Genomic DNA, 24,930 nt, shown 5'->3' on the forward strand with positions numbered 1-24,930 from the left:
ACATTCTGCATGGGTGTCACTCCTACCCTGAAATTTTCGTCTCAATTGGACTCTGGTTGAATGAATGAATGAATGATCGTTTTAAGGCCATTTTCCCCACTAGAGCGGGGGTTAGCCTTGTGGGCCCCATGACAATCATGGTTCCCTGTTTGAGGCAATGTTTTTTTTATGGCCGGATGCCCTTCCTGACGCCAACCCTTGGTCGCCTCTTACGATGCGCAGGGATACGGTGTACCTATTCTAAACCGGGGTACACACCGTGATCATTCATCCCAGCAAGCTGGTACTCAATCTGCCGACCTCGGAAGGATGACAAGCTGAGTGAACCCCCCTGGCGTTAATTAACCGGGATTCGACCGGGTTAACCGGGATTCGAACCCAGGATCCTAGGATCCCAAGCCGGCAGCCTAACCGCTAAGCCAACACCAGGCTCTGGTTGCTGAGAAAAACTAGGTTTAGCCCGTACGGACGGACAACCTAAAAACATGATGTCTCCGGCCACCTTCGGGGGCGGAGGCATTAAAAGCATGATATTTAGTTTTACAATCCCTCACTTCTATGATGTCTATGATTTTGATGCAGAGAATTTGGATATACAAGTGGGGTCACCCGTGGGAATCCCACGGGCATGGAGGTGTATCGTTGCGATCGGTGCAGCCGTTTTTGCGGTACCCGGGACGACAACGCCAGGCAGGAGTCCAAACCTGAGAATGCTGGAGACCAAAGCTGAAATTGGAAAAACAATATAGCCTATTTTACTCCAGGGGGTCCCAGGAATACTCACCCAAAATTTCGTTGCGATCGGTTGAGCCGTTTTTGCGGTACCTGGGAACCGACGGACGGACGGACATTTGGTGAATTATAGTAAGATTATGTAACTTGTAATACCCCTCACACCACGAGTAGCGCTTCACGATACATGTTTACATCGAGAATTTTCATGCTCCCCACCCAGAACCCTGGGGGCAATTACATTTTATTTGCTGCCTAAAACTTTCCCATGCACACCCCACGTACAACCACCAGTTTTCAACTGATTCCGTCCAGTGGTTTAGGAATGCATAGAAGTTAAACAAACAAGCAAACATTCTCGAACTAGAAGGGCACTTGGTAGAGCGCAAACCTCCGCCAGGACGAACAGTTTAAGTTTTGTATCCCAATGATAGGCCGGATCTGGATTCGGACCTGAACCAAAATTGAATCGGCTTGTCACCTAACCAACTCGTCCACCAAGTTTAGTCATAACTCGTCCATAACTTTTTTTAACATCATCTTCTACTATAGAAGAGAGATGTTGGTCGGTGTGTCTGTCTGTCTGTGTGTCGCCATTTTTCTCAGAGTTGGCTGAACGGATCTTTGTCAAACTTTCAGAGGTTCATCAGTGAGTGCCTCGGAGTGTTTTAGGCAAAATAATAATAAATAAAAACAAGTCAGGAGACGACGATGGTTCACGAGCGAGCGGTATTCAATGACAAAGGACGGACTATAACTGAAACAGGCCCAGACAGGCCAGGCCCAGAAATGTCAAAACGAAGGTTACTGACCTTGAAATGAGATAGAAAATAATGTATAATCAGTTATGAGGTTAGTTAGCTACACAATACCGAAAATTCGGTGAAAAATGAAATGAAAAATGAAAAATCGAGCTCCTTGGGGCTAAACACATGACATTGGCCTAACCAAATATCGAAACCCCTGTCAGATTCCACCAACCCCCTCGGAGAAGATGTAGCTTGAACTCGATTAACCCCGAACAAGACATCTTTTTCGGGCATGACTCCGCCCACAATGGGCGCAACACGCCCACTCTAGGCAGGACACAACTAGATCATGATATCAACCTCCCACCCAAGTTTCATCAAGATCGGATGATATCATCGGGTAGTTATGCTGCGGACAGACAGACAGACAGACAGACACACACACAGACAGACGCACACACATGACGAATATAGTGGTCACTTGATAACTCGTGAACCAATTGAAAAAAAACGTCGTTTTTTTGGAGTTTTTTTTAAATAAAATCGCTCGATAGTGCCTAAGCCTTTTTTAATGAATGTCAGTTATATACAAGTACACATTCGCATAAATAAATACAAAACAATCACCAAACATTTGAATACAAATAAATCAAACAATTCCGGAAGTGTACGAAGTTGGTAATACGGCTTCTTCTTCTTCCTGATCGGCATCACACTTAACTCAGAAATGTGATGAACGCCACATTCACCCACCAGCATATATATGAACCCCCTTCCTCTCCTGCAACCCTCCCCCTCCCCCCCCCTTCCCCACTTCCTCCCCCCACTCCCCCCTTCCCCCCCCCCCTTTGCTACCCTTCCCTCCCCTCCACCCCTTCGCTCCCCCGCTCCCTCCCTCCCCCTTCCCCCCTCCTTCCTTATTCAAACACAAGGAGTTTGAATCCCGTTGAATTAACGCCAGGTCGTGTTGACTCAGCCTGTCATCCTTCTGAGGTCAGCAAAATGAGTACCATATAACTGGTTATAGAGAGTGTTACGGATTCGTCACTTCCGTTGTTGTGGTTTTCATCCACTGTAAACATTTTTGATTCCATGTACTATTATTGTTGTCGTTTAAGAGAAATAGATATTGCTATTTTCAAAAGGTAAAAAGTTAATGTTTTAAATGAAACCGGAACCGGGCGACGAAGAAGAGGAAGAGGAGAAAAAGAAGGCGGAGCAAGTGAGTTCGACAAGAAAGCCGACCTACGTTGAGGTTTTGAGCAAACGTTGACGAACGGAGGTCACTAGCGAACTTCGGGTTTCCCGAGAAGGGGATTCCTGCGACAGAGTTGTTATCGCTGTGACAGATCAACCTGCGTGACAGGTTTTGTGGTTGATTCCGGAGAGAATCATCAGAGTGCTGTTACGCTACAAGAGCGGGCCGTCGGCCATTTTGCCTCGCGCGCTTTGCGCTTCGCTCAAGGTTTCATCTCGCTTCGACCATTTTCACCACATTCAGACGTTGATCTGGTGTGTGTGTGGGTAACGTGGATTTTGAAGATCAATCTGCAGTTCGCCGATTTGGAGCCGTGAAACGACCATACCGTGATTTCCCAGTCGCCTGGAGGGTGCCTTTGGATTTCCCAGTCGCCTTGAGGGCACCTTTGCGCAGCTTTGGCAGCAGGACTGTAACTGCCAACCCAATGGGATTCTGGTCTAGATTGGACATTGTTCTGACGATCGCTGGAGTGGATCGACTTTGGCTTGAAGCCGGAACAACTTTGGCTTGAAGTTGAAGCCGGGATTAGAGACATTGGGAATCTTCTTCTTTTCGCTCACTCGGAGCACAGTGAGTTATATTGTACGAACCTGATGGTACCATCATAGGAAATATATATTGGTTGTACAATTGATTACTATTGTTGTGGTACTGTTATTCTTGTGTGATCTTAATACAATACTTGTTTGTTTGTAACAATTGGTGTGGCTTCACCATTGATCTTTGACATACAGAATAACACATTTTTCTGCCGTGACTCCTCTCGGGGCTCGGAGGTACACCGTGACCAGGGGGTTTGGGGAGGATCACGTAACAAGAGGTTATAGAGATCAGCGGCAGACGGGCCCACAGAAAAATGATGCAACCAGCAGCTGGGTGGCTGCACACAAACCACCCATCTAAAAATTGAATGAGATTTGAAAGGGACTACACATCTTTGATCATCTGTGAAAAACCGTCGCAGATTTTGACCCGTTTGCCTTTCCTCTCCGAAGTCTGTTCCTGAAACGGCTGAATTAAGGAGATCTTCTGCAAATCGTCTTGGCATGTCCATCGAATAGAACACGTGTGAACAGACTACTCTCCATTCAAGGCGCCATGTATATCTTCGCAGACTTTGTCTGAAGGCTTCGCTGACTTGCCAGACATTCTCGGATATCCTTGCAGTCTTTGACCACCACTATTGGTTCCATGAATATTTTTGACAGTGCCGTGTTTACCCTGTGCTCGTGAAGCGAAAAGCGAGGTTAAGCATTCAGTTGCATACGTGTGCTGCACGTGTGCCGTACGTGTCTGCATTTTAAAAATTCATTTTCTCGGCAACCGTTGGATCTGAGTGACATGAAATTTTCATCAAAGGAGCGCCTCCTCCTGTAGAATATTTTAATGATTATTATGACGTCATAGGTCACGTGGTACAGGCGCCATCTTGGACAAACTTCGCACCTCTATATCTCTGAAACCACTCCATGGAAAAAATTGAGACCTGGCTCATTGTCAAGTACTCCCCATGGGGAATAAGATATGTTAATGATGATGTCATTGGTGCCTTCGTTATGATGTCATAATTCGACAAGTACAACACATCCGATCATTTTTTTTTTTAATCAGCAATAGTTGGTCTGATGGACACAAAATTTTCACCATAGGAGCGCCTCCTCCTTTAGAATATTTTAATGACAAGCATGACGTCATATGTCATGTGGTACAGGTGCCATCTTGGAAAAACCGAAAAATGTTGCACCTCTATATCTCCAAAACCGCTCCATGGAAAAAATTGAAACGTGGCTCATTGTAAAGAACTCCATATGGGGAATAGGTGTTGTTAATGATGACGTCATTGGTGCCATAATGATGATGTCATAATTCGACAGGGACAACGCTTAGTCTGATCAGTTTAAAATGTATTGAGCGTGATCTATGCAACAATTATATTAGAGAATATAAATTTATTATGTCATCGGTCACGTGGTCTGGCAGCCATATTGGATCAAAGAAAAAAAATGTTCAAAAACAGAAGAGTTGGCTCACAACAAGTTAACTGCGCAGGGTAAGTATTCTATGAATACTATCTAGTTTTAAAATGTCTTTACCACTGTCAGTATCATATGTTGTGGCGATTCGGTCCTCAATCTGTCACTGATGCTAAATTTATATAGTTTGAAAATCTCCACTCGTCCACTGAGATGTAACAACAAGCTATACATGGAACCAATCTCTTAGATTTGCTGTTCGCTGTATTAACTGCAATAATACGATACACAGGTTAGTTACAGAGATGAAAGACATCAAATGTGGCACAATTTTTGAACCACCTTTTATGGTCTTGAATACAAAATGTTTGTACACTGCTTTATATGAATTGCTCACTCCACTTCCTACCTATTCAGGTTCTGGACCCTATTCAAGTCCTTGTTGCTGTGAACAAGTCTGTGCATAATCACAGACTTCAGAAGATGAAGACCCATGGGCTGTACTCAGAAATAATCTATAACCTATCTCCTTCCAAGAGCGTATGTTTGGGACCCACTTTGGAATACTCACTGATGCCAGCCAAAGCTTTGTATAAAAATGAGGTTCTGTAGTTTTGTAGATACATCACTTTTGTTCATGTGATATTTGTCGTTGCATTACTTTGCTTTGAGATCGTGCTCGATTAACCTTCTCATAGTTTTTCTTTGAGAGTGATACTGGAGTAAAGCGGTTGCAGGACTCTGATCCCACTGCTAGTAGGTACATACCATTCTGCCATGACGTATATAGGTACACACCATTCTGAGGAGTTTAAAAGCCTGAATAAGATTGCGTCGACATAATCATAGGTTTTTGCCAACTTGGTGAAAGTAAATGAAGAGCTTTCCTTTAATTTGATGCATCTGTAGGTTATGAGCATGGGTTTTTAATTGGATATAATCATTCGACTGAGGATAACCAGGGTGCAGTTTGTCTTACGTTATTCCACACATTTTGCATGGGCTTACAGATCACAGAATCCTTTCGCCGATTTGGGATCACAGACAATGACACAAGCCTCTTGGTGATTACGGTTGACTTGGGTGGGGGAAAGGGGCGAGACGGTGGCACTGACGATCCTGGGATTGGAGCCACGATGGCAGCGAGTGTTGAAGGCAGGCAGTTACCCATTGGAGAACTCTCTCAGCTCACAGATGTCTGCAAGATTAAAAAGGTGAAGCTTGTTATTCTACTTTTTATTCCCTTCTTGGTATTCATAATAATTGTTCAGACCACATTAGGGTGGGTGGGAGAGAAGCAGGTACCAGGTACCTATGACTCATCATGAAGATTTCCATTGCTTTAGAATGTACATTGCACAGGTCACGACTCCATTGCAGGGGAGACTGCCAAAGCAGTCCTCAGTTAGGACATGAGTGTGGAATTTGGCTGGTACCAGCATACTATGGCGATCTCTTTTTGAAATGTATCGTGGATCCTGTAACACCCACACATGAAAGCTAATGGACGGGACAGCTAACATAACATCCCTTACTAAAGACAGCATACTCGATGCCACTCAGTCAGGCTGGCCATCAAAATTATCTGGAATAGACAGCTCAAATATGAGCATGCTATCTCCGAGCTCTCCTGCCAATCCCTGGTTACCTGTTAAAGCTCAGAATTGTAAAGAAACCTGCATTGGTGGCGTTCATATTATGAAAGCAATCGCTTCAAAGGTTCTGCCGACACCGGATGTTTAAACGCAGTTTCCTAGCCTATTGTCAGTGAGCTGACTGTTTGAGTGGTCAAGACCTGGTTCTCTCTCCAACGATTGTCCCTTTGATTCCCATGAGATTCACTCTTGCCGACCCACGCACTGAAAAACCTGGTGAATGTACAAAACACCTTCAGCGAAGCTTTCATCCTGTGGTAAGTTAAATTAGGCTGTTTATGTTATTTATATTTATTTGATGTAATTGAGAGTGCAATTTAAGCAGTGGCTCGATGTAATTAGAAGTGCAATGCTATAGCTAACTACGAAACCTTTTCTTGTCATGGAGCAGTCATGAACCAAGGTCATAATACACAATTGATGTACAAGGGTGGTGCAAGGTTAACCTGAAATGTATCAAGGGAGACGCAAAGCGACTCTTCCTTTTTATGGGATCGTTTCTCTGTATGCATCTTTAACATGGGGACTGAAAATACGTTTCTCGGCTTCTCCTGGACGAAATTGGCTGCAGATTTCAGAAGTAAATGCTTTGTACGTTGAGGTAATACGTTCCAAATTTCAGCAACGTCTGTCTCTACATTCTAGATTTTTATTAAGAAAACCCTCAAATTCACGTTGGTGTCTGTCAATCCGTCCGTCCGTCTGCCCAAAATGTGTTGGCGCTCATATCTCAAAGACTATACATTGAAACTCGCTGAAACTTGGAATATACATCGGCCAATAGGTCTAGTTAATGGCTTTCAAAACAAATTCCACCTAAGTGCCATAGTTTTTGCTTTAAAATTAAATATAGAAAAAATATATATGCATATATAAAATACATATATGCACATATATACGTATATGTTACGACTTTATACCTCTTTAAAATATTATTACAAAAAATCGAATGTGGCCACCAATTTGATGCATACCAAGTAAATGGATTTTATGAAGTAAATGGTATGAAGGCATACCAAAGCATAAAGTAAATGGATTTTATGAAGTAAATTGTATGAAGGCATACCAAAGCATGAAGTAAATGGATTTTATTTGCCAGATGTAGGGTGCCCATTTATATGAACTTTTCTAGAGCCTTTCTTGGTTCCTCCTGAGAACACAAGGGTAGTCCAGTATGCACATGGATTTTTTTTAATGTGCCTTATTTTCTGTTTTTTGGCATTTTCTACAAGCTATGTCCCTTCTTTTCTATATTTTGCTACATGGCACATACCATATATAAAGGGGCCTTTTCTATGCCCCTGGCATTTTCCCCAAGAATTCCTATAGAAAGTAAAGTTAGTGGAATTTGCCCTACGAGCAACAGTACCCGCCCTATGGGCGGGGCTTCAATTGGGAAGCCCAAATGAAAAGGTAAAATATCAGAAATTGAAGGCTTTTTTATTTTAAACGATTCATATAAACATCCGTTGAATCATATCACACGCAAATCACCAAAATCTAAACAGTACATGGCTAAACAGTACATGGACAATCACGTACCACGTACATCTCACTCGCTCTCATGTTGTCCCGATAATGATCCTTCCGCAGGTTCACCGACGGAAACCTTGTTACGACTTTTACTTCCTCTAGACAGTCAAGTTCACTCATTTTTTCGGTGCACCGGCACGAGCCGAGAATGGCCCGTGCAGGGGCTGATCCGAGGATCTCATCAAACCATCCGATCGGTAGTAGCGACGGGCGGTGTGTACAAAAGGCAGGGACTTAATCAACGCGAGCTGATGACTCGCGCTTACTGGGAATTCCTCGTTCGTGGGACACTGTATCAAGCCCCAGTCCCCATCACGGATGGGGCTCAGCGGTTTACCCGAGCCTGATGGCGAAGGGCAAGGTACACGCTGGCCCGTCCAGTGTAGCGCGCGTGCGGCCCCGGACATCGAAGGGCATTAAACGTTCATTAAACATTAAACGTTCATTAAACATTAGGCTAACCCCTGCTCGAGCGGGGAAAATGGCCTTAAAACGATCATTCATTCATTCATTCATTCAAACATTAAACGTTCATTAAACATTAAACGTTCATTAAAGGATTACGAAACGAAAAACATTACGAAATTATGTTCACACCGTCACGTCAAACACTACCGTGAACACATACATTGTCACAATGAGAAATCGTCACAATGAACGTTATGCGAACGCGAATGTTATGCGGGAGTCCAAACCTGAGAATGCTGGAGACCAAAGCTGAAATTGGGAAAACTAAATAGCCTATTTTACTCCTGGAGATCCCAGGATTACCCACCCAAAATATCTTTGCGTTCGGTTCAGCAGTTTTTACGGTACCTTCGAACAGACAGACAGATGGACATTTGGTGAATTATAGTAAGACTTGTGGGGTCACCCGTGGGAATCCCACGGGTATGGACGTGTGTGACATTTGGACATCTTGATTTACATGCTGCACATTAAATTTTACAAAATGGTTAAAATGGTGTAATGAACACAATTTATTTATTTCACATAATATGTGACCCCTCACTCCTCTCCACCCTCACGCCTCTCCAATGCCACTCCTCCTCACACTCCTCTCCAATACCTCCTCACACTCCTCTCCAATACCTCCTCACACTCCTCTCCAATACCTCCTCACACTCCTCTCCAATACCTCCTCACACTCCTCTCCAATACCTCCTCACACTCCTCTCCAATACCTCCTCACACTCCTCTCCAATACCTCCTCACACTCCTCTCCAATACCTCCTCACACTCCTCTCCAATACCTCCTCACACTCCTCTCCAATACCTCCTCGCACTCCTCTCCAATACCTCCTCACACTCCTCTCCAATACCTCCTTGCACTCCTCTCCTATACCTCCTTGCACTCCTCTCCAATACCTCCTTGCACTCCTCTCCAATACCTCCTTGCACTCCTCTCCAATACCTCCTCACACTCCTCTACAACCCCTCACACTCCTCTACAACCCCTCACACTCCTCACCAACCCCTCACACTCCTCACCAACCCCTCACACTCCTCTCCAACCCTTCACACCCCTCTCCAACCCCTCACACTCCTCTCCAAGCCCTCACACTCCTCTCCAACCCCTACACTCCTCTCCAATACCTCCTCACACTCCTCTCCAATACCTCCTCACACTCCTCTCCAATACCTCCTCACACTCCTCTCCACTCCAATCGGCCCTCACTCTCCGCTCCAATCGCCCCTCACTCTCCGCTCCAATCGGCCCTCACTCTCCGCTCCAATCGGCCCTCACTCTCCACTCCAATCGGTCCTCACTCTCCAACTCCTTGCTCCTCACTCTCCAACCCCTAGCTCCTTGCTCTCCAACCCCTATCTCCTCGCTCTCCAACCCCTCGCTCCTCGCTCTCCAACCCCTCGCTCCTCACTCTCCACCCCCTAGCACCTCGCTCTCCAACCCCTCGCTCCTCTCCAACCCTCATCATCGTTGTTGCAGCAGCATTCTGTGCGGTTCTCCCGTCTCGTGCGGTCTCTGTGCAGTCCTTGCTACATCCTGTTCAAGTCTGCATTGACGTTCGTCGACAGACTCGTTCGCCCGTCTCATTCGTTTTCTTGCTACATCCTGTTCAAGTCTGCGTTCTTCATCGATCGTCTCATTCATTTTGGAAATAGAAGTTTCCACGCACGCATGAATTGTCACAATCCTCAAGAGGAAGTGTCTCGTAATTATCAAATGACAAATGGCAAGTAAATTACATTGTGAAAATTAAAGATTTCAAATAAACCTATTTAAAGTGTATGCGCACATAACTAATTTTTAAAAACGAAGAAATATCTCTCGCTAATTTCCTGAAACATATTTTACTTCCGGATAATAATGTTGAATGAAATAAGAAAGAACGAAGATATATATGTCGTTTTTGTGCCGACTCTCATAAAACGTAAAAGTAATATATCTTAACGGAAAAGAAAAAGCGAATTTTTAATATATGTCGACATGGCCCCCGAATGTTATTTTAGGTGCTGTATTTTCGTGTATCATCGTGGCGCGATTTTTATAAATATATCTCGGCAATTTCCCGTGTGTGCGTGAATGTTCTCAATTATTTCTGACACCGAATCTAAAACCATCGATAAAAATTAAATCAGATGGTGAATTCGAGATAAAATCGTGAGGGTGACTCTCAATGAATGGGCCCTAGTTTACAGGCCTTTGAGAAATCATTTCGTTCTATAAACGGAAACTTTCTTGGGATTCTCTTCCCGTTTTTTTTCAACCGAGTCTAACACTATGTTAGCGACTGTTGAAAATGAAATGATATATCGAATTAGAATTGAAATAAACCTGTGTGAGAGAGAAAGACAGCATGGGCCTAACTAAACAGGCCTCAAAGCCATTCGAGGTAATAAAATGGTGGATATTTGTTTACATGAAGCCTCTCCAAGAATGGGTGGAGCTACTCTGCAAACGGACTAAGCCACACCCCCGGACAGACGGACAGAATCGCCTTCGCCTATTATAGTAAGATCGTCACAATGAGAACATCGTCACAATGAACGTTATGCGAACGCGAATGTTATGCTCGGACTGAAGCACGGCACGGACTGAAGCTCGGACTGAAGCACGTCCAAACCTGAGAATGCTGGAGACCAAAGCTGAAAAATCTAAATAGCCTATTTTACTCCCAGGGGTCTCAGGATTACCCACCCAAAATATATTTGCGATCGGTTCAGCAGTTTTTACGGTACCTTCGAACAGACAGATGGACATTTGGTGAATTATAGTAAGATTTTCCCAGGTATTCCCCAACGACATGTACACATTTGTCCAGGCACTGGTAATGCCTTCTTGCCACCACAAGAAGTATTCCACAGGTATTCCACAGGTATTGCCACCACTTGCCACCACAGGTATTCCCCAACGACATGTACACATTTGTCCAGGCACTGGTAATGCCTTCTTGCCACCACAAGTGTAGAAAATCTTTCTGGCAGGTACAGTGCCATTTCAGGACATCCGCTGTCACGTCCTCGTCCATGGTCAGAATGCAGCACAGCCTCGTCAGACGCTCCATTGGTGGTCCATAGAAATCACACCGTGACAAATCTGAACTATTGAGGAAATTGTTTCAAGCACTTCCCTTCACGTGTTTCTTCTGGTCAAATGAGAGTTCTTTTGGAGCTTGAAGCACCCTCGAAATTGTCCTGAACACACTCGTACCAATATGATCGTGTGATGTTGCGTGACATGATCTAAAACTGCTGTGGAAAAATCTTTACGTCATATTGCGACAAAGATAATTCTTCGATCAATTGTAACATTAAATTCTGTGATTTATACTTTATGTGATTTTTTTTTTTTGAAGCGTGAACGACCATCAATATTGCTTGTTTTGTGACATTTATGCAATCTTTTCCCCAGAGGACAGGATTATTGTTATTATTTAAGAACATTGTGGATTAGGTATTATTGTATTAGGAGCTGGCAGGATAGTTTCGAGGTGGCGCACTCGTCTTTAAGCTGTTTAGCCTGGTTTGGAATCTTGACCCAGCTATAAACTGTCACCCTGGTGTTTCGCAGTCAGCGCGTACCAATGTGTGTGCCGTCCATTGGATGGACGTTAAGCTTGAGCACCCGTCTGGCAGCTCCGCTAGTTGGTATCCGTTAAATATCCCACTGCTAGGTGGTATCGTTTTGGGAAGAATAGGCGAGTTGTTTCCAGCATCCTGAACAAATTAGAAATTCCTGCTACCTTCAGTTGAGCATCAGGCCTGGGCAGCCTATTCGTGAAAGTCTTGTACCACAACCGTTTCCCCTGACCAATCCCACAAGGTGGGAATAATGTGGGCTGTTAAAGAAGAAAGACTTCCTGGTTTTTTTTTTTTTTTATAACTTTCTACATAACATTTCTACACCACAACAATTTATGATAAAAGCTTCGACCTGTTGGATGTATGCCAAGAGTAATTTTCACTTCCTGTTGCTTGCAGTTTTACAAAGTAACTGAAGAAGAGGAGCGGCTGGGTGGATTGCTGGATGCTGTGGTGTGCCGCATGGCTATTAGGGAAGCCCTTTGAGATTTTCACTCCACTCTTTGAGCAGGACAAGTCCCTTGGAGCCTTGTTTAAAAACTCTTTTTTTGACCTCAACATCCCACCCCACCCACATTCTCGGTCAGTACTCCTGAGGGATGGACGCTTGACCCTATCCTCGAGTTTTGGTACCTTGAGGTTTTTGTGCCAGAACAGTGTGACAGCAACATTTGTTGAACTGCTTGAGCCTCCACATTCTCAAAACCAAGGATAAAAAAATAAAAAAACACCTTTAGAGGCCATTTTTCCCCGCAAAGCGGGGGTTGGCCTTTTTTGGGAACCGTGGTTGTTGTTGGTTTTTTTGGTCCCCTTTTTGAAGCAATGTTTTACGGCCGGATGCCCTTCCTGACGCCAACCCTTTTTGCCGCAAACTCAAAAGCAAGGATGATGGATTGTAATCCAGGTCTTCTGTCATTAACAGAGGAGGAAGTGCAAAATATTGATATGGCTTTGCAAAAGCCCGTACTTTCGACAGCGCTTCGTAACAAGACCGTGGTTACTATTGTTAATTTAACATCAACCATCTGTTCATAGTTTTCTGCCAGAGTCAGACCAGAGGTGTGCAAGGCATAAAGTAAGGTTTATTTTCATGATTGAGCATGTTCAACGAAGTGTATCAATGACGTCGATTGACGTATCTGGTACATTTTTTGAATCTGAATGCAACCTTAAGAAAAAACAGTGAAAGTCAGAAATTTGTCTGTTTTTTTTTGTTGCTGGTGTTTTACACCCAATTTCTCGCAAGCACAAATAGTCCACACTTTGTCTTCCAAGCTTAACCCTTATCATTTTCACGCATTGTGCACACTCCAGAGAAAAGGAACAAAGAGGCTGAACCAGTGAACCAACGAGGCGAACAACGTGAGCTTGTTCCGGAAGTCTTGCTCAGTCCATCACGTGACCTTGAAGCATGACAGTTGTATCGTGTGCTTAACCTGTCACCACAGGAATGTTGCTTGTTCGGCGACTGTTGGTATTCTCAGGGGGTTGAATCAGAGTCCACTATGTCAAGAACCGGTCTCACACACAGCCATTTGTGTTTTCTTAAAGCTTTAATTTGAACTCTAAACAAAACCCTTAGCCAATAATAATATACAGTACACCAAAATATCTCCAGAATTACTGCATTATTGGACAAAGCACTCCCACGTGTTAACTTATTACCCTGCCATCAGTGTGATCCACTTCAACCATACATTCTTCTATGAGCCTTTCGTCCAAAGGAAAGAAAAGGTATTAATCCCTAATTCTATAGTTTTTGACTCGACGTCATTAACCCTCAAGGAATGCTGTCTAGTTAAGCCTAATGCAAAGCAAGGCAATAATAATGCTGAGAAATACCGGAGGCATTCAACTAGAAACTCCTCCACATGTGTGTTAATGTTGAACCAGACTTGAGAAACAGGAAGAGGTTTCAAATGTAAATATAACCACCAAAATAGTTCAGATAGGATGGAAGAAGGGGATCCAAAGGTCAAATGAACCTCAAAAGTTAGTGCTAATGACTCAGGCTTCCATGAGTGAAAAGGTGATTTGGGGGAATTGAGGTATCACGTGAGGGTGAGTAAGAATTTGAGGCGCCACGTGAGTGTTGCAACCACGAAATCCACAAACGGCTTAGGTCATGATTAATTTTTCTTTGTGTAACACTCCTTTGCTGCTTTTGATATCTGTGTGCTGAATGCATAGATTTGATGCTGGGTAAGTGAAGTATGACATTTTGCTTCCATTCCATGAACTATATCTACTATATAAGAGAGATTTCTGTCTGTCGCCATTTTTCTCAGACATGGCTGAACGGATCTTCGTCAAACTTTCAGAGGTTCATCAGTGAGTGCCTGGGAGTGTTTTAGGCTAAAAAGAAAATATATATGAAAAAAAAAAAGATCTTTGTTTGGAGTTTAAAAAAAAAAAATTGCTCGATAGTGCCTAAGCCTTTTTAATTTAATGACAGTTATATACAAGTACACATTCGCATAAATAACTACAAAACAATCACCAGACATTTGAATACAAATAAATCAAACAATTCCGGAAGTGTACGAAGTTGGTTGTACGGCTTCTTCTTCTTCCTGATTGGCATCACACTTAACTCAGAAACGTGATGAGTGCCACATTCACCCACCAGCATATATATGAACCGCCTTCCTCTCCTGCAACCCTCCCCATCCCCCCCCCCCCCCCCCTTCCCTACCTTCCCCCCTTTTTGCCATTGCCCTCCCAGCAATGGTTAGAGCAGAAATTAGGAATTTGTTAATGGTTTCGGCAATAACTCGCCTACTCTTCACGAAGGACACCGTAGAATCTTTAACATCCACCAACTAATGCTGATAGACAGGACGCCCAGTTTGAGGTGCATCTGAGGGATGGCACACACATTGACAAATCACCCTGCCTGTGAAGCACCGGTTTATAGCTGGGTCGGGATTCAAACCCAGACAGCTTTGAAGCATGTGTGCGTACAGTGGTCTGGCCTCTGGGCCAGCCTGTACACCTGTGTACACAGTCTTGTTTTTTTTCTCGAGAATTTAGATCATCCTCTCCCTCTCCTTCTCCCTCTCTCCCCATCCCCCACCCGAACCCACGTGATGACAAAAATAAAATCACACCTAAAACCTTCCAGGGGACACCCCTCTCCCACCCCAAAGTACAGCCACCAGATTTCAACTTATTCCGTCCAGCAGTTTAGGAGTACCTACAGGTCAAACACACACACGGAATACATAGTATGATTTTAAATTGGCAAATATAAGTTATGCAAACATTTTTAAATAAAATAACTTATGGTGAGTTGTGACATGTAACCTTAATCAGCTTTGTAAGAAATTTACAAACTGTCATTTTATTGGAATAGATTGCTGAAGTGCCAATCTCTGACTGTCATCGTAAATACCATAAATATCTTCAGCTCATATAACCATGCTCTTTGATAATTGCATTACTTAATTAGCTTCAAATTAAATTATTTTGTGTGTACATGTATCTTTATAATTGAATTATAGCTTAAATTTCCAAAAAATGTCATGTACTCATTTTAATTTAGAAAAATGCAATACCTGAAGTTTTAGCTACATACATACAGTGCCTTCAGAAAATATTCACACCCCTTGACCTTTTCACATTTTGTTGTGTTACAGCCTGAATTTAAAATGGATTAAATTAAGATGTTTTTGTCACTGATCTACACATAATAAATACCCCATAATGCCAGTGGAATTTTTTTTTGTTTGTTTTGAAATTTTAACAAAATAATTAAAAGTGAAATACAGAAATATCTAATTTACATTAAGTATTAAACCCCCTGAGTCAATACTTTGTAGAAGCGCCTTTGGCAGCGATTCCAGCTTCGAGTCTTCTTGAGGATATCTGTATCAGCTTTGCACATTTGGATTTGGGGAGTTTCTCTCATTATTCCTTGCAGATTTGCTCAAGCTCTGTCAAGTTGGATGGGAAGCGTCGGGAACAGCAATCTTCAAGTCTTTTAACAGATTCTCAATGGGGTTCAAGTCTGGGCTTTGGCTGGGTCACTCAACGACTTTCACATTCTTGTTCTAAAGCCATTCCAGTGTTGCTTTGGCTGTATGCTTAGGGTCATTGTCCTGTTGGAACATAAATCTTCGCTGTAGTCCAAGGTCTTTTGCACTCTGAAGCTGGTTCTCCTCAAGGGTTTGCCTGTATATGGCTCCAGTCATTGTTCCCTCTATCCTTGCAAGTCTCCCAGTCCATGCTGCCTAAAAGCATCCCCATGGCACGATGCTGCCAACACCATGCTTTATATTTGGGATGATGTTAGATGGGTGATGAGCTGTGCTCAGTTTCCGCCAGACATAGCACTTTGCGTTCAGGCCAAAGAGTTCAATTTTGGTCTCATCGGACCACAGAATCTTTTGCCTCATGCTCTGAGTCTTTGACGTGCTTTTTTGGAAACTACAGGCATGCCGTCATGTGCCTTTTTCTCAGGAGAGGGTTCTGTCTGTCCACTCTCCCATAAAGCCTAGATTTGTGAAGTACTGCAGAGACTGTTGTCCTTCTGGCAGGTTCGCCCATCTCAGCCAATGAACTCTAGTACTGTCAGTGGTCATTGGGTTCTTGGTCACCTCCCTGACCAAGGGGCTTCTTGCCCGGTTGCCCAGTTTGGTTGGACACCCAGCTCTAGGAAGAGTCTGGGTAGTTCCATGTGTCTATGACATATGTCTGGAAATGGTAAGTCCACGGCTTTGGGTGAACCCATCACCCCTTCCTCCAAGGTATTGGTACTGGTGAGTTATCACTCTTAACTCCGTTCCAGCCAATCGGAGCCAGAGATAGTGGTGACGGAATCAACCAATGGGTGTTCTGATTACCAATTACGTCATGACTGATGGACCAATCGGTGTCGCTCTTACATAGACATGCTTGCATATGCACTCTTTCACTTCCTTCTCTTGCTGTGATTTACTTTGAGGAGTACAGCACAAAAATCTTCGGTTATTCTTATTATGTTGTGTTTGTTTTCTTATATTTTAAAGTTCTGTAGTACCAAACATCTGTTCGCTCTAGAAATTGTTTTATACCCTTCCCCAGATCTATGCCTCTTCACAATTCTATCTCGGAGTTCTACGGACAGTTTCTTGGAATTCATGGTAGAGGTTCTGCTCTGACATGTACTATCAACTGTGGGACCTTACATAGAAAGGTGTGTTTCTTTCTAAATCATGTCCAATCAATTGAATTGGCCACAGATGGATTCCAATCAAGTTGGAGAGACATCTCAATGATGATCAATGGAAATTAAATGCACCTGAGCTCAATTTGGAGTGTCATAGCAAAGGGGTTTGAATACTGTCGTGTGGTTCCCTCAGTTAACACTGAAAGAACCACGGAAGGCAAACGAGCATTAATGGAGGCGTTTTGAATCCAACTATGTGGCGGATTATCCACAAGGATGAAGAAGAGTACCGACTTACCTGGACGGGTCTCGCCGACGTCTTCACCCTGGAAAAATAACTCAAACTGAAACGGATTTACAAATGTACAGAAAATAACAAAAGGATTTATTAAAACGGATGCCGATAAAAAGAAACGACGGTAAATCAAATTCCTAATCGGGTCGTCCCCACACCAGACTTATAACACAGACACAGGAAGAAAATAAACTGGAAAACAATGGGGTGTGTGTGCACTTAGCTCCGATCACTGGTGGGATCTCGTCAGGGTCTGCAAAAGTCGACCGGGGCGCTGGTGACGTTGTGCGCGAAGCACTTACGTTGGCGCGAAACAGGCCTCACTCTTGCAGGCCCGAGCCTTCATCCACGCATCGTTTCTGCCTGGCAAAACCCTGCATGTCTCCCTGTGGCGTCTCCAATCGCTTCCTGGAGCCCGTCGTCCACGCGCAATTGCTCGCGACGTCCGGAACGAGGGACAAGAGCAACAATGGGGCAAGAGCGAAGGCAAGAGAAGAGGGCAAGAGTTCAGGGTCAGAGAGGGTAAGAAAGCAAGAGGGCCAGAGAGAAAATGTCGGTCCTCAAGTTCTTTTAACGTCAGTGCTTCTCCACAAATCAGTGCTTCTCCACAAATCAGCACGCCGCCTCTTGCTCGCCCCTGACATCAATCGGTGATCTTTGCCAAGCGGCGCTCTGCTTCCTCCTCGGCCTTCCTTCCACCAATCAGCGGGTAGCTTCTTGCTCCGCCCTGGCCAATCACGAGTCCCTTATTACCCCGGCCTTCCCGTTGGTCAACTCCCTAAGCTAGTTAACATGCCCTGCCCCCTCGTGACGGGGATGAAGATACACCTTACTCCGACATTCGGCTAAACAGAACTTATTACATGGTGATGGTTCTTACCCGACATCCGGAGCATGATACCTACACAAATCTACCTGACTCGACATATCACTACCCCACAAACATAACAATACTTATTGCCTCAAAACATTTCATTTTTTCTCAAAACAAAGGTATTAGGTGTAGATCAGTGTCAAAAAAAATCTCGATTCAAGCAATTTAAAATTAAAATTAAAATTCTGTAACAACAAAATGTGAAAAAAGTCAAGGGGTGTGAATACTTTCTGAAGGCACTGCACATAAATACACACATACATACACGTAATGGACAAAAAAAGGAAACAACTGGGTAAATGAGACACCAAGCAAGTTCTTACACACAGGTGTGGCCCATGTGTTAATTAAGGAAACAACATCCCAGCATGCTTCGGGTCATGTATAAAAATGCTGCACAGGCCTGGTTGCGATACTTATGGCTGGCATGGCTGCAAGAAGAGACGCCCCCTTCCTCTCCTGCAACCCTCCCCCTCCCCCCCCCCCCACTTCCCCCCCCCCCCCCCCCCACCCTCCACCCCCAATGGCCACATCCACAGAGCAGGTGTGGTCACCCAATGGTTTGATGAACATGACACTGATGTTATCCATATGTTATGGCCTTCTCAGTCACCAGATCTGAACTCAATCAAGCATTTATGGGGTATTCTGAAACAATGCCTGAGACAGCGTTTTGTTTGACACTCACAAACATATGCAAGTTGATTGTCTTTCTCGTGGAAGAATGATGCCGCATCCGTCCTGCAGAATTCCTGGTGGTCTCTGTCATGGCGTGTACTGGCCGCATGTGATGACCCAATGCCCTATTAAGTGGCTTTACATTGGTGTTTCCATTTCTTTGTCCACGACATGTACATTGTACATACATGCATGCATACATACATACATACATACATACACAACGGGGGTGGATATACATTCACACACATGTACATACATACACACATATACATAGATACATACGCACATGCACAATGGAGTTAGGGTTTTGACCAGGTTTTTGACTTTGAGACCAGGTTTTTGACTTTGAGACCAGGTAGGTCTCCATTCCATCTCCCAAAACCCACCCACGCCGCAGTCAACAATAGCAACTTACACATACACGCACTTAGAATTGGAAGGGCTCCGTTCCACCTTCTGAAACCCACATATGGAGGCAACAACTACCAACACACATACAATACACACACACACACACACACACACACACACATACTTGCATGCATACATACACACATACACACGCATGCATGCATACACACACACATACATACGCATGCATGCATACACACATACACATGCATGCATGCATACACACATACACACGCATGCATGCATACACACGCATGCATGCATACACACACACATACACACGCATGCATGCATACACACATACACAAACACACATACACACGCATGCATACAAACACACATACACACGCATGCATGCATACACATACACACGCATGCATACATACACACATACACAAACACACATACACGCACATGCATGCATACACACATACACACGCATGCATGCATACATACACACACACACACACGCATGCATGCATGCATACCTACACACACACATGCATACATGCACACATACACACGCATGCATACATACACACATACACACGCATGCATGCATGCATACACACATACACACGCTTGCATGCATACACACGCATGCATGCATACACACATACACACGCATGCATGCATACACACATACACACGCATGCATGCATACACACATACACACGCATGCATACATACACACATACACACGCATGCATGCATACACACATACACACACACACACCACACACACTTACATTATATGGAGATAGTAGTATGATGGAGATAGGATGATTATTACTCCCGCCAGGGAGTAATGCATTCACTCGTGTCCGTGTGTGCGTGTGTGTGTTCGTGTGTTTGTGAACAAGATATCTGGAAAAGTTCTGAACGGATTTGGATGAAAGTTGGCGGGATGATTGCCCTTGGGATAAGGACGAATTGATTAGTTTTTGGTGAAGCTCAGGATATTATTCCGGATCCAGGAATTTTTTGAAGGATTTTTTTACCATTGGAAGATAGGGCTCATTTTTTTAAACATTATCTTCTATATATTCTATATTTAACATTGTGATATGAAAATAGTTTTCATATTTGTTGTAAATGTAGTTTAAAGTCGTGGTTATGCGTTAGAGCGATGTATTTTTTTAGCAGCGTCGTCTTCAATGTTCTTTTTTTCTTTTTTTTCTAAAAAAGACATATTCTGTCATTTTAAAATCACCAAAGTGTGTATTAGGTTTCCCAGTTTCATAAAATGTATCGTCTGATACGTATAATGCTTTGAAACTGTTTTTTTTTGTTTTGTTTTTACCTCAGAAGAGACATCAACATTTAGCTCAGCGAATGTCAATCGTGGTGTCAGTATTTGATGAACTTATAAAGACTTAGTTCCAGATTTGTCAATGGCTGAGGTATATTAACAAACGAATAAAACAGATTTAGCAAAATTCGAACTTTAAAAAAAAAGATCGCATATTCACCCAGGGTTCTGAGAGGCTGAAGAAGAAGAAACCTCACATGGGCTTCCCAGACAAAATAAATAATTCTGGCTCTGCGATTTTCAGGTTTATTTATCTATATATCTACATATCTGGGCAGTGTCTGTTGTCACTGAACTACTCCCTGAAACTTTTATTTCCGTGGTTGTGAAGTGTTTTTAATAACGTGGTGGTGGTTTTGAATCACATGGTGGTGAGGTATTTTGCATTTAATATGTGGTGGTGAGGTGTAAAATGACGTGGTGGTGAGGTGTTTTTAAATCACGTGGCTGTGAGGTGTTTTTAATTTCGTGGCTGTGAGGTGTTTTTAATTTCGTGTTTTGTGGCTGTGGGGTGTTTTTAATAACGTGGTGGTGGTTTTGAATCATGTGATGGTGAGGTATTTTGCATTATGTGGTGGTGAGGTGTAAAATGACGTGGTGGTGAGGTGTTTTTAAATCACGTGGCTGTGAGGTGTTTTTAATTTCGTGGCTGTGAGGTGTTTTCAATTTCGTGTTTTGTGGCTGTGAGGTGTTTTTAATTTCGTGTTTTGTGGCTGTGTGTTTCTTAGCTACTTTACGTGCAGTGTAAACGAACCTTTTCTTTGTTATCAATGGTGATCTCAAGCTTGTGGAGGAGCTTGTATGTGTAATGTATTTGGGAGGATGACTCGGGCATCCTATTCCTTGTGCTTTTAGTTTTACATGAATTGACTTGGACCGGTGTGTACGGTGTGTACCCTGGTTAGAATAGGTACACCGTATCCCTGCGTGTCGTAAGAGGCGACTAAGAGGGTTGGCGTCAGGAAGGGCATCCGGCCATAAAAACATTGCCTCAAAAAGAGAACCATGACAATTACGACGACATATGGGCAGGGTACAGCCCGAAGTGGAGATCGGTTTCTGAGGTTTGGGACATGGAATGTACGGACAATGACAGGGAGATCAGGAGAAGTGGTGGAAGTATTGGTCAGAAGAAGAGTGGACATATGTTGTGTGCAGGAGACGAGATGGAAGGGAAGTGGTGTGAGAATGGTGAAGGGTAGCCAGGGACAGAAATACAAGTTTGTGTGGCAAGGGTGCCTGGAGGGCGTGAATGGTGTTGGTGTCCTGTTTTCTGAGGAGTTTGTAGACAGTGTGGTGAGTGTGACTAGAGTGAGTGATAGGTTGATGATGGTGAAAATGATGATTGAAAAGCTCTTGGTGAACATCATCTCGGGATATGCTCCGCAGGTAGGTCGGAGCGATGAAGAGAACGACAAGTTCTGGTGTGCGATAGAGAAGCTGATGGAAAACGTGAAAGATAAGGAGGTTGTTGTGGTAGGAGGAGACCTAAATGGACATGTGGGAAGGAGTATGGACGGTTTCGAGGGAGTTCATGGGGGTTACGGATATGGTGTGAGAAATGGAGAAGGTGAAAGGATTTTGGAGTTTGCTGATGGAGCTGATTTGTTGATTTGTAATACTCAGTTCCAGAAAGGGGATAATAAGCTTGTTACATACACGTCAGGTGGGTCGACGACAACTGTTGACTACATGATGGTGCGTAGGCGAGATAGGGGGCACCTCCGGGACACAAAGGTGATCCCGGGGGAGGAGGCTGTTTCACAGCACCACTTGGTTGTCTGCGACATAACGGTGAAAGGTGCGAGGAGAGCTCGGCGGGTGAAGTACCAACCGAGAATGAAGGTGTGGAGGTTGAAAGACGTGACAGTAAGGGAGGCATTAAAAGAGAGGCTGAGTCGGGTCGAGGATGATGTGGTTGAGCTTGAAAGTGGTTGTATGTCAATGAAAGATAGTCTGTTGGGAGCCGTTGGTGAGGTATGTGGATGGACAAAAGGACCACCGAGGCACTCGGAAACATGGTGGTGGGATGATGAAGTTGAAAAGAGGATTGACGAGAAGAGGAAGAAGTTGGAGGAGTGGCAGAAGGCGAAGGGTACGGGAGCAGAAAAAGCAGAGCATGAAAGTTATAAGGCAGCCAAGAAGGCTGCAAAGAAAGAGGTAGCAAAGGCGCAGGAGACATGTAGGAAAATGTTCAGAGAACGCTTGGATTCGGAAGAGGGTCAGAGAGCGGTATTCAGGATTGCAAAGCAGATAGCGAAAGAGAGGTGTGATGTGATGGGGGTGAGTTGCTTGAAGGATGAAGTGGGACAAATCGTTGTGGACCCAGATGGAATTAAAGGAAGAGGGAAAACATATATGGAAATGCTGTTGAATTCAGAGAATGAATGGGATGGCAACATAGAGAGTAACCCAGTTTTAGGACCGGCAGAGAAGATAACTGAGAAGGAAGTTGAGGAAGCGATAAAAGCAATGAAGAGTAGAAAAGCGGGAGGGCCGACGGGAGTTGTGGGAGATATGTTGAAGGCAGCAGGAAGTTGGGGTGTGAAGAGAATGACAGAGATCTGTAATCTGGTGGTGAAAGAAGGCCGCATTCCAGTGGCTTGGGAACTGAGTACCCTTGTCCCTCTATACAAGGGGAAAGGTGACCCTCTGGAGTGTGGCTCGTAGCGAGCGATAAAGTTATTGGAGCATGGAATGTAGGTATTGGAAAGGGTGTTGGAGAGGAGGATAAGGAAGAAGGTGAAGATCGACGAAATGCAGTTTGGTTTTATGCCAAGAAGAGGAACGACAGACGCGCTCTTTATTGTGAGGCAGTTACAGGAGAAGTACATGGAGAACAGGAAGAAGTTGTTTCTTGGGTTTGTTGTTCTGGAGAAAGCATTCGATGGGGTTCCACGCAAAGTATTGACATGGGCATTGAGGAAGTTAGAAGTGGAGGAATGGTTGATCAGAGTTGTGATGGCAATGTACAAAAGAGCGCGCACAGCTGTAAGGATGAAGGACGGGAATAGTGGTGAGTTTGAGGTGAAGGTGGGAGTGCATCAGGGGTCGGTACTAAGTCCACTACTATTTGTAGCAGTGATGGAGGTGCTGGCTCAGACCGTAAAGGAGGGTTTACCATGGGAGTTGTTGTATGCAGATGATCTGGTGTTGATTGCGGAAAGTATGGATGGACTGAAGGAAAAGATGAACAAGTGGCAGGAAAGTATGGAGACAAAAGGTCTGAAGGTGAATATAGGAAAGACGAAGGTGATGGCAAGTGGTAAAGCATGTGGTGAGGTGGAAAGAACTGGGAAGTGGCCATGTGCTGTGTGCAGGATGGGTGTTAGAGTGAACTCCATTCAATGTACAATGTGCGCTGAGTGGGTTCATCAAAAATGTAGTGGTCTGAGAGGGTCATTAACCAGTGTGGCAGCTACATTCAAATGTAAGGTGTGCACAGAGGGAGCTGCAGATGGAGGAAATGTTGAGTTGGATCTTGGAGATGGTGTGAGGCTGGAAGGTGTGAAAACATTTTGCTATCTCGGAGACATGCTGAATGGAGAAGGTGGATCAGACTCGGCAACGGTTGCTAGAGTGAGATGTGCATGGAAGAAGTTTCGGGAACTGAGTGGCGTGCTGATGAGGAGGGGAGTGTCATTGAAGCTGAAGGGAAAGGTGTATGCTGCATGTGTGAGAAGTGTTATGATTTATGGGAGCGAGACATGGGTCATGAATGTAGAGCAGCAACGAAGGCTGGAAAGGGTGGAAATGCGAATGGTTCGGTGGATGTGCGGAGTGTCGCTGAGAGAGAGGAAGACAAATGATGAATTGCGAAAGATGATGGGAATAGAGCCTGTGATTGATGCTGTGAAGAGGAACAGGTTGAGATGGTTTGGTCATGTGTTGAGGAAGGATGAAAGTGACTGGTTGAGAAGAGTGATGGAAATGAATGTAGAAGGAAGTAGAGGACGGGGAAGACCGAGAAAGACTTGGCTAAAGACGGTGGAAGAAGACATGCGGGCAAGGGGGTTAACAAGGAGAGATGGAGAAAATAGGGCAAAATGGAGAAGATTGTCATGGGGACCGCAAGGCGAACCCCCGCGCTTGCAGGGAAAATGGCCTTAATGCATGTTGTGGTGTTGTTGTGGCTGTGAGGTGTTTTTAATCTTCTATATATTCTATATATATTATCTATATATATATATATATATATTCTCTTCCCAGAAGAATGAGTGGTCGCATTAGGTTGTACGACTTAAAATGAGCGAGTTTTGTT

At 44.0% G+C, this 24,930-nt stretch overlaps 1 protein-coding gene across 3 annotated transcripts in view; it reads left to right on the forward strand.

Moving 5' to 3' along the window:
* The window catches only part of TPRKB (TP53RK binding protein), a 16,800-nt gene extending 3,657 nt beyond the window's left edge, over positions 1 to 13,143 (forward strand). For all 3 annotated transcript variants that reach the window (XM_068135451.2, XM_068135443.2, XM_068135459.2), the window contains exons 3-5: positions 5,133 to 5,255; positions 5,726 to 5,929; positions 12,347 to 13,143. In XM_068135451.2, the coding sequence (XP_067991552.1) occupies positions 5,133 to 5,255; positions 5,726 to 5,929; positions 12,347 to 12,433 (414 nt within the window). In that variant the 3' untranslated portion in view covers positions 12,434 to 13,143. The remainder of the gene's footprint in view (positions 1 to 5,132; positions 5,256 to 5,725; positions 5,930 to 12,346) is intronic.
* Positions 13,144 to 24,930: the final 11,787 nt, after the last annotated feature.

The sequence above is a fragment of the Myxine glutinosa genome, chromosome 1, assembly GCF_964187855.1.
Source record: "Myxine glutinosa chromosome 1, kmMyxGlut1.1, whole genome shotgun sequence".
In the NCBI taxonomy this organism is placed as follows: domain Eukaryota; kingdom Metazoa; phylum Chordata; class Myxini; order Myxiniformes; family Myxinidae; genus Myxine; species Myxine glutinosa.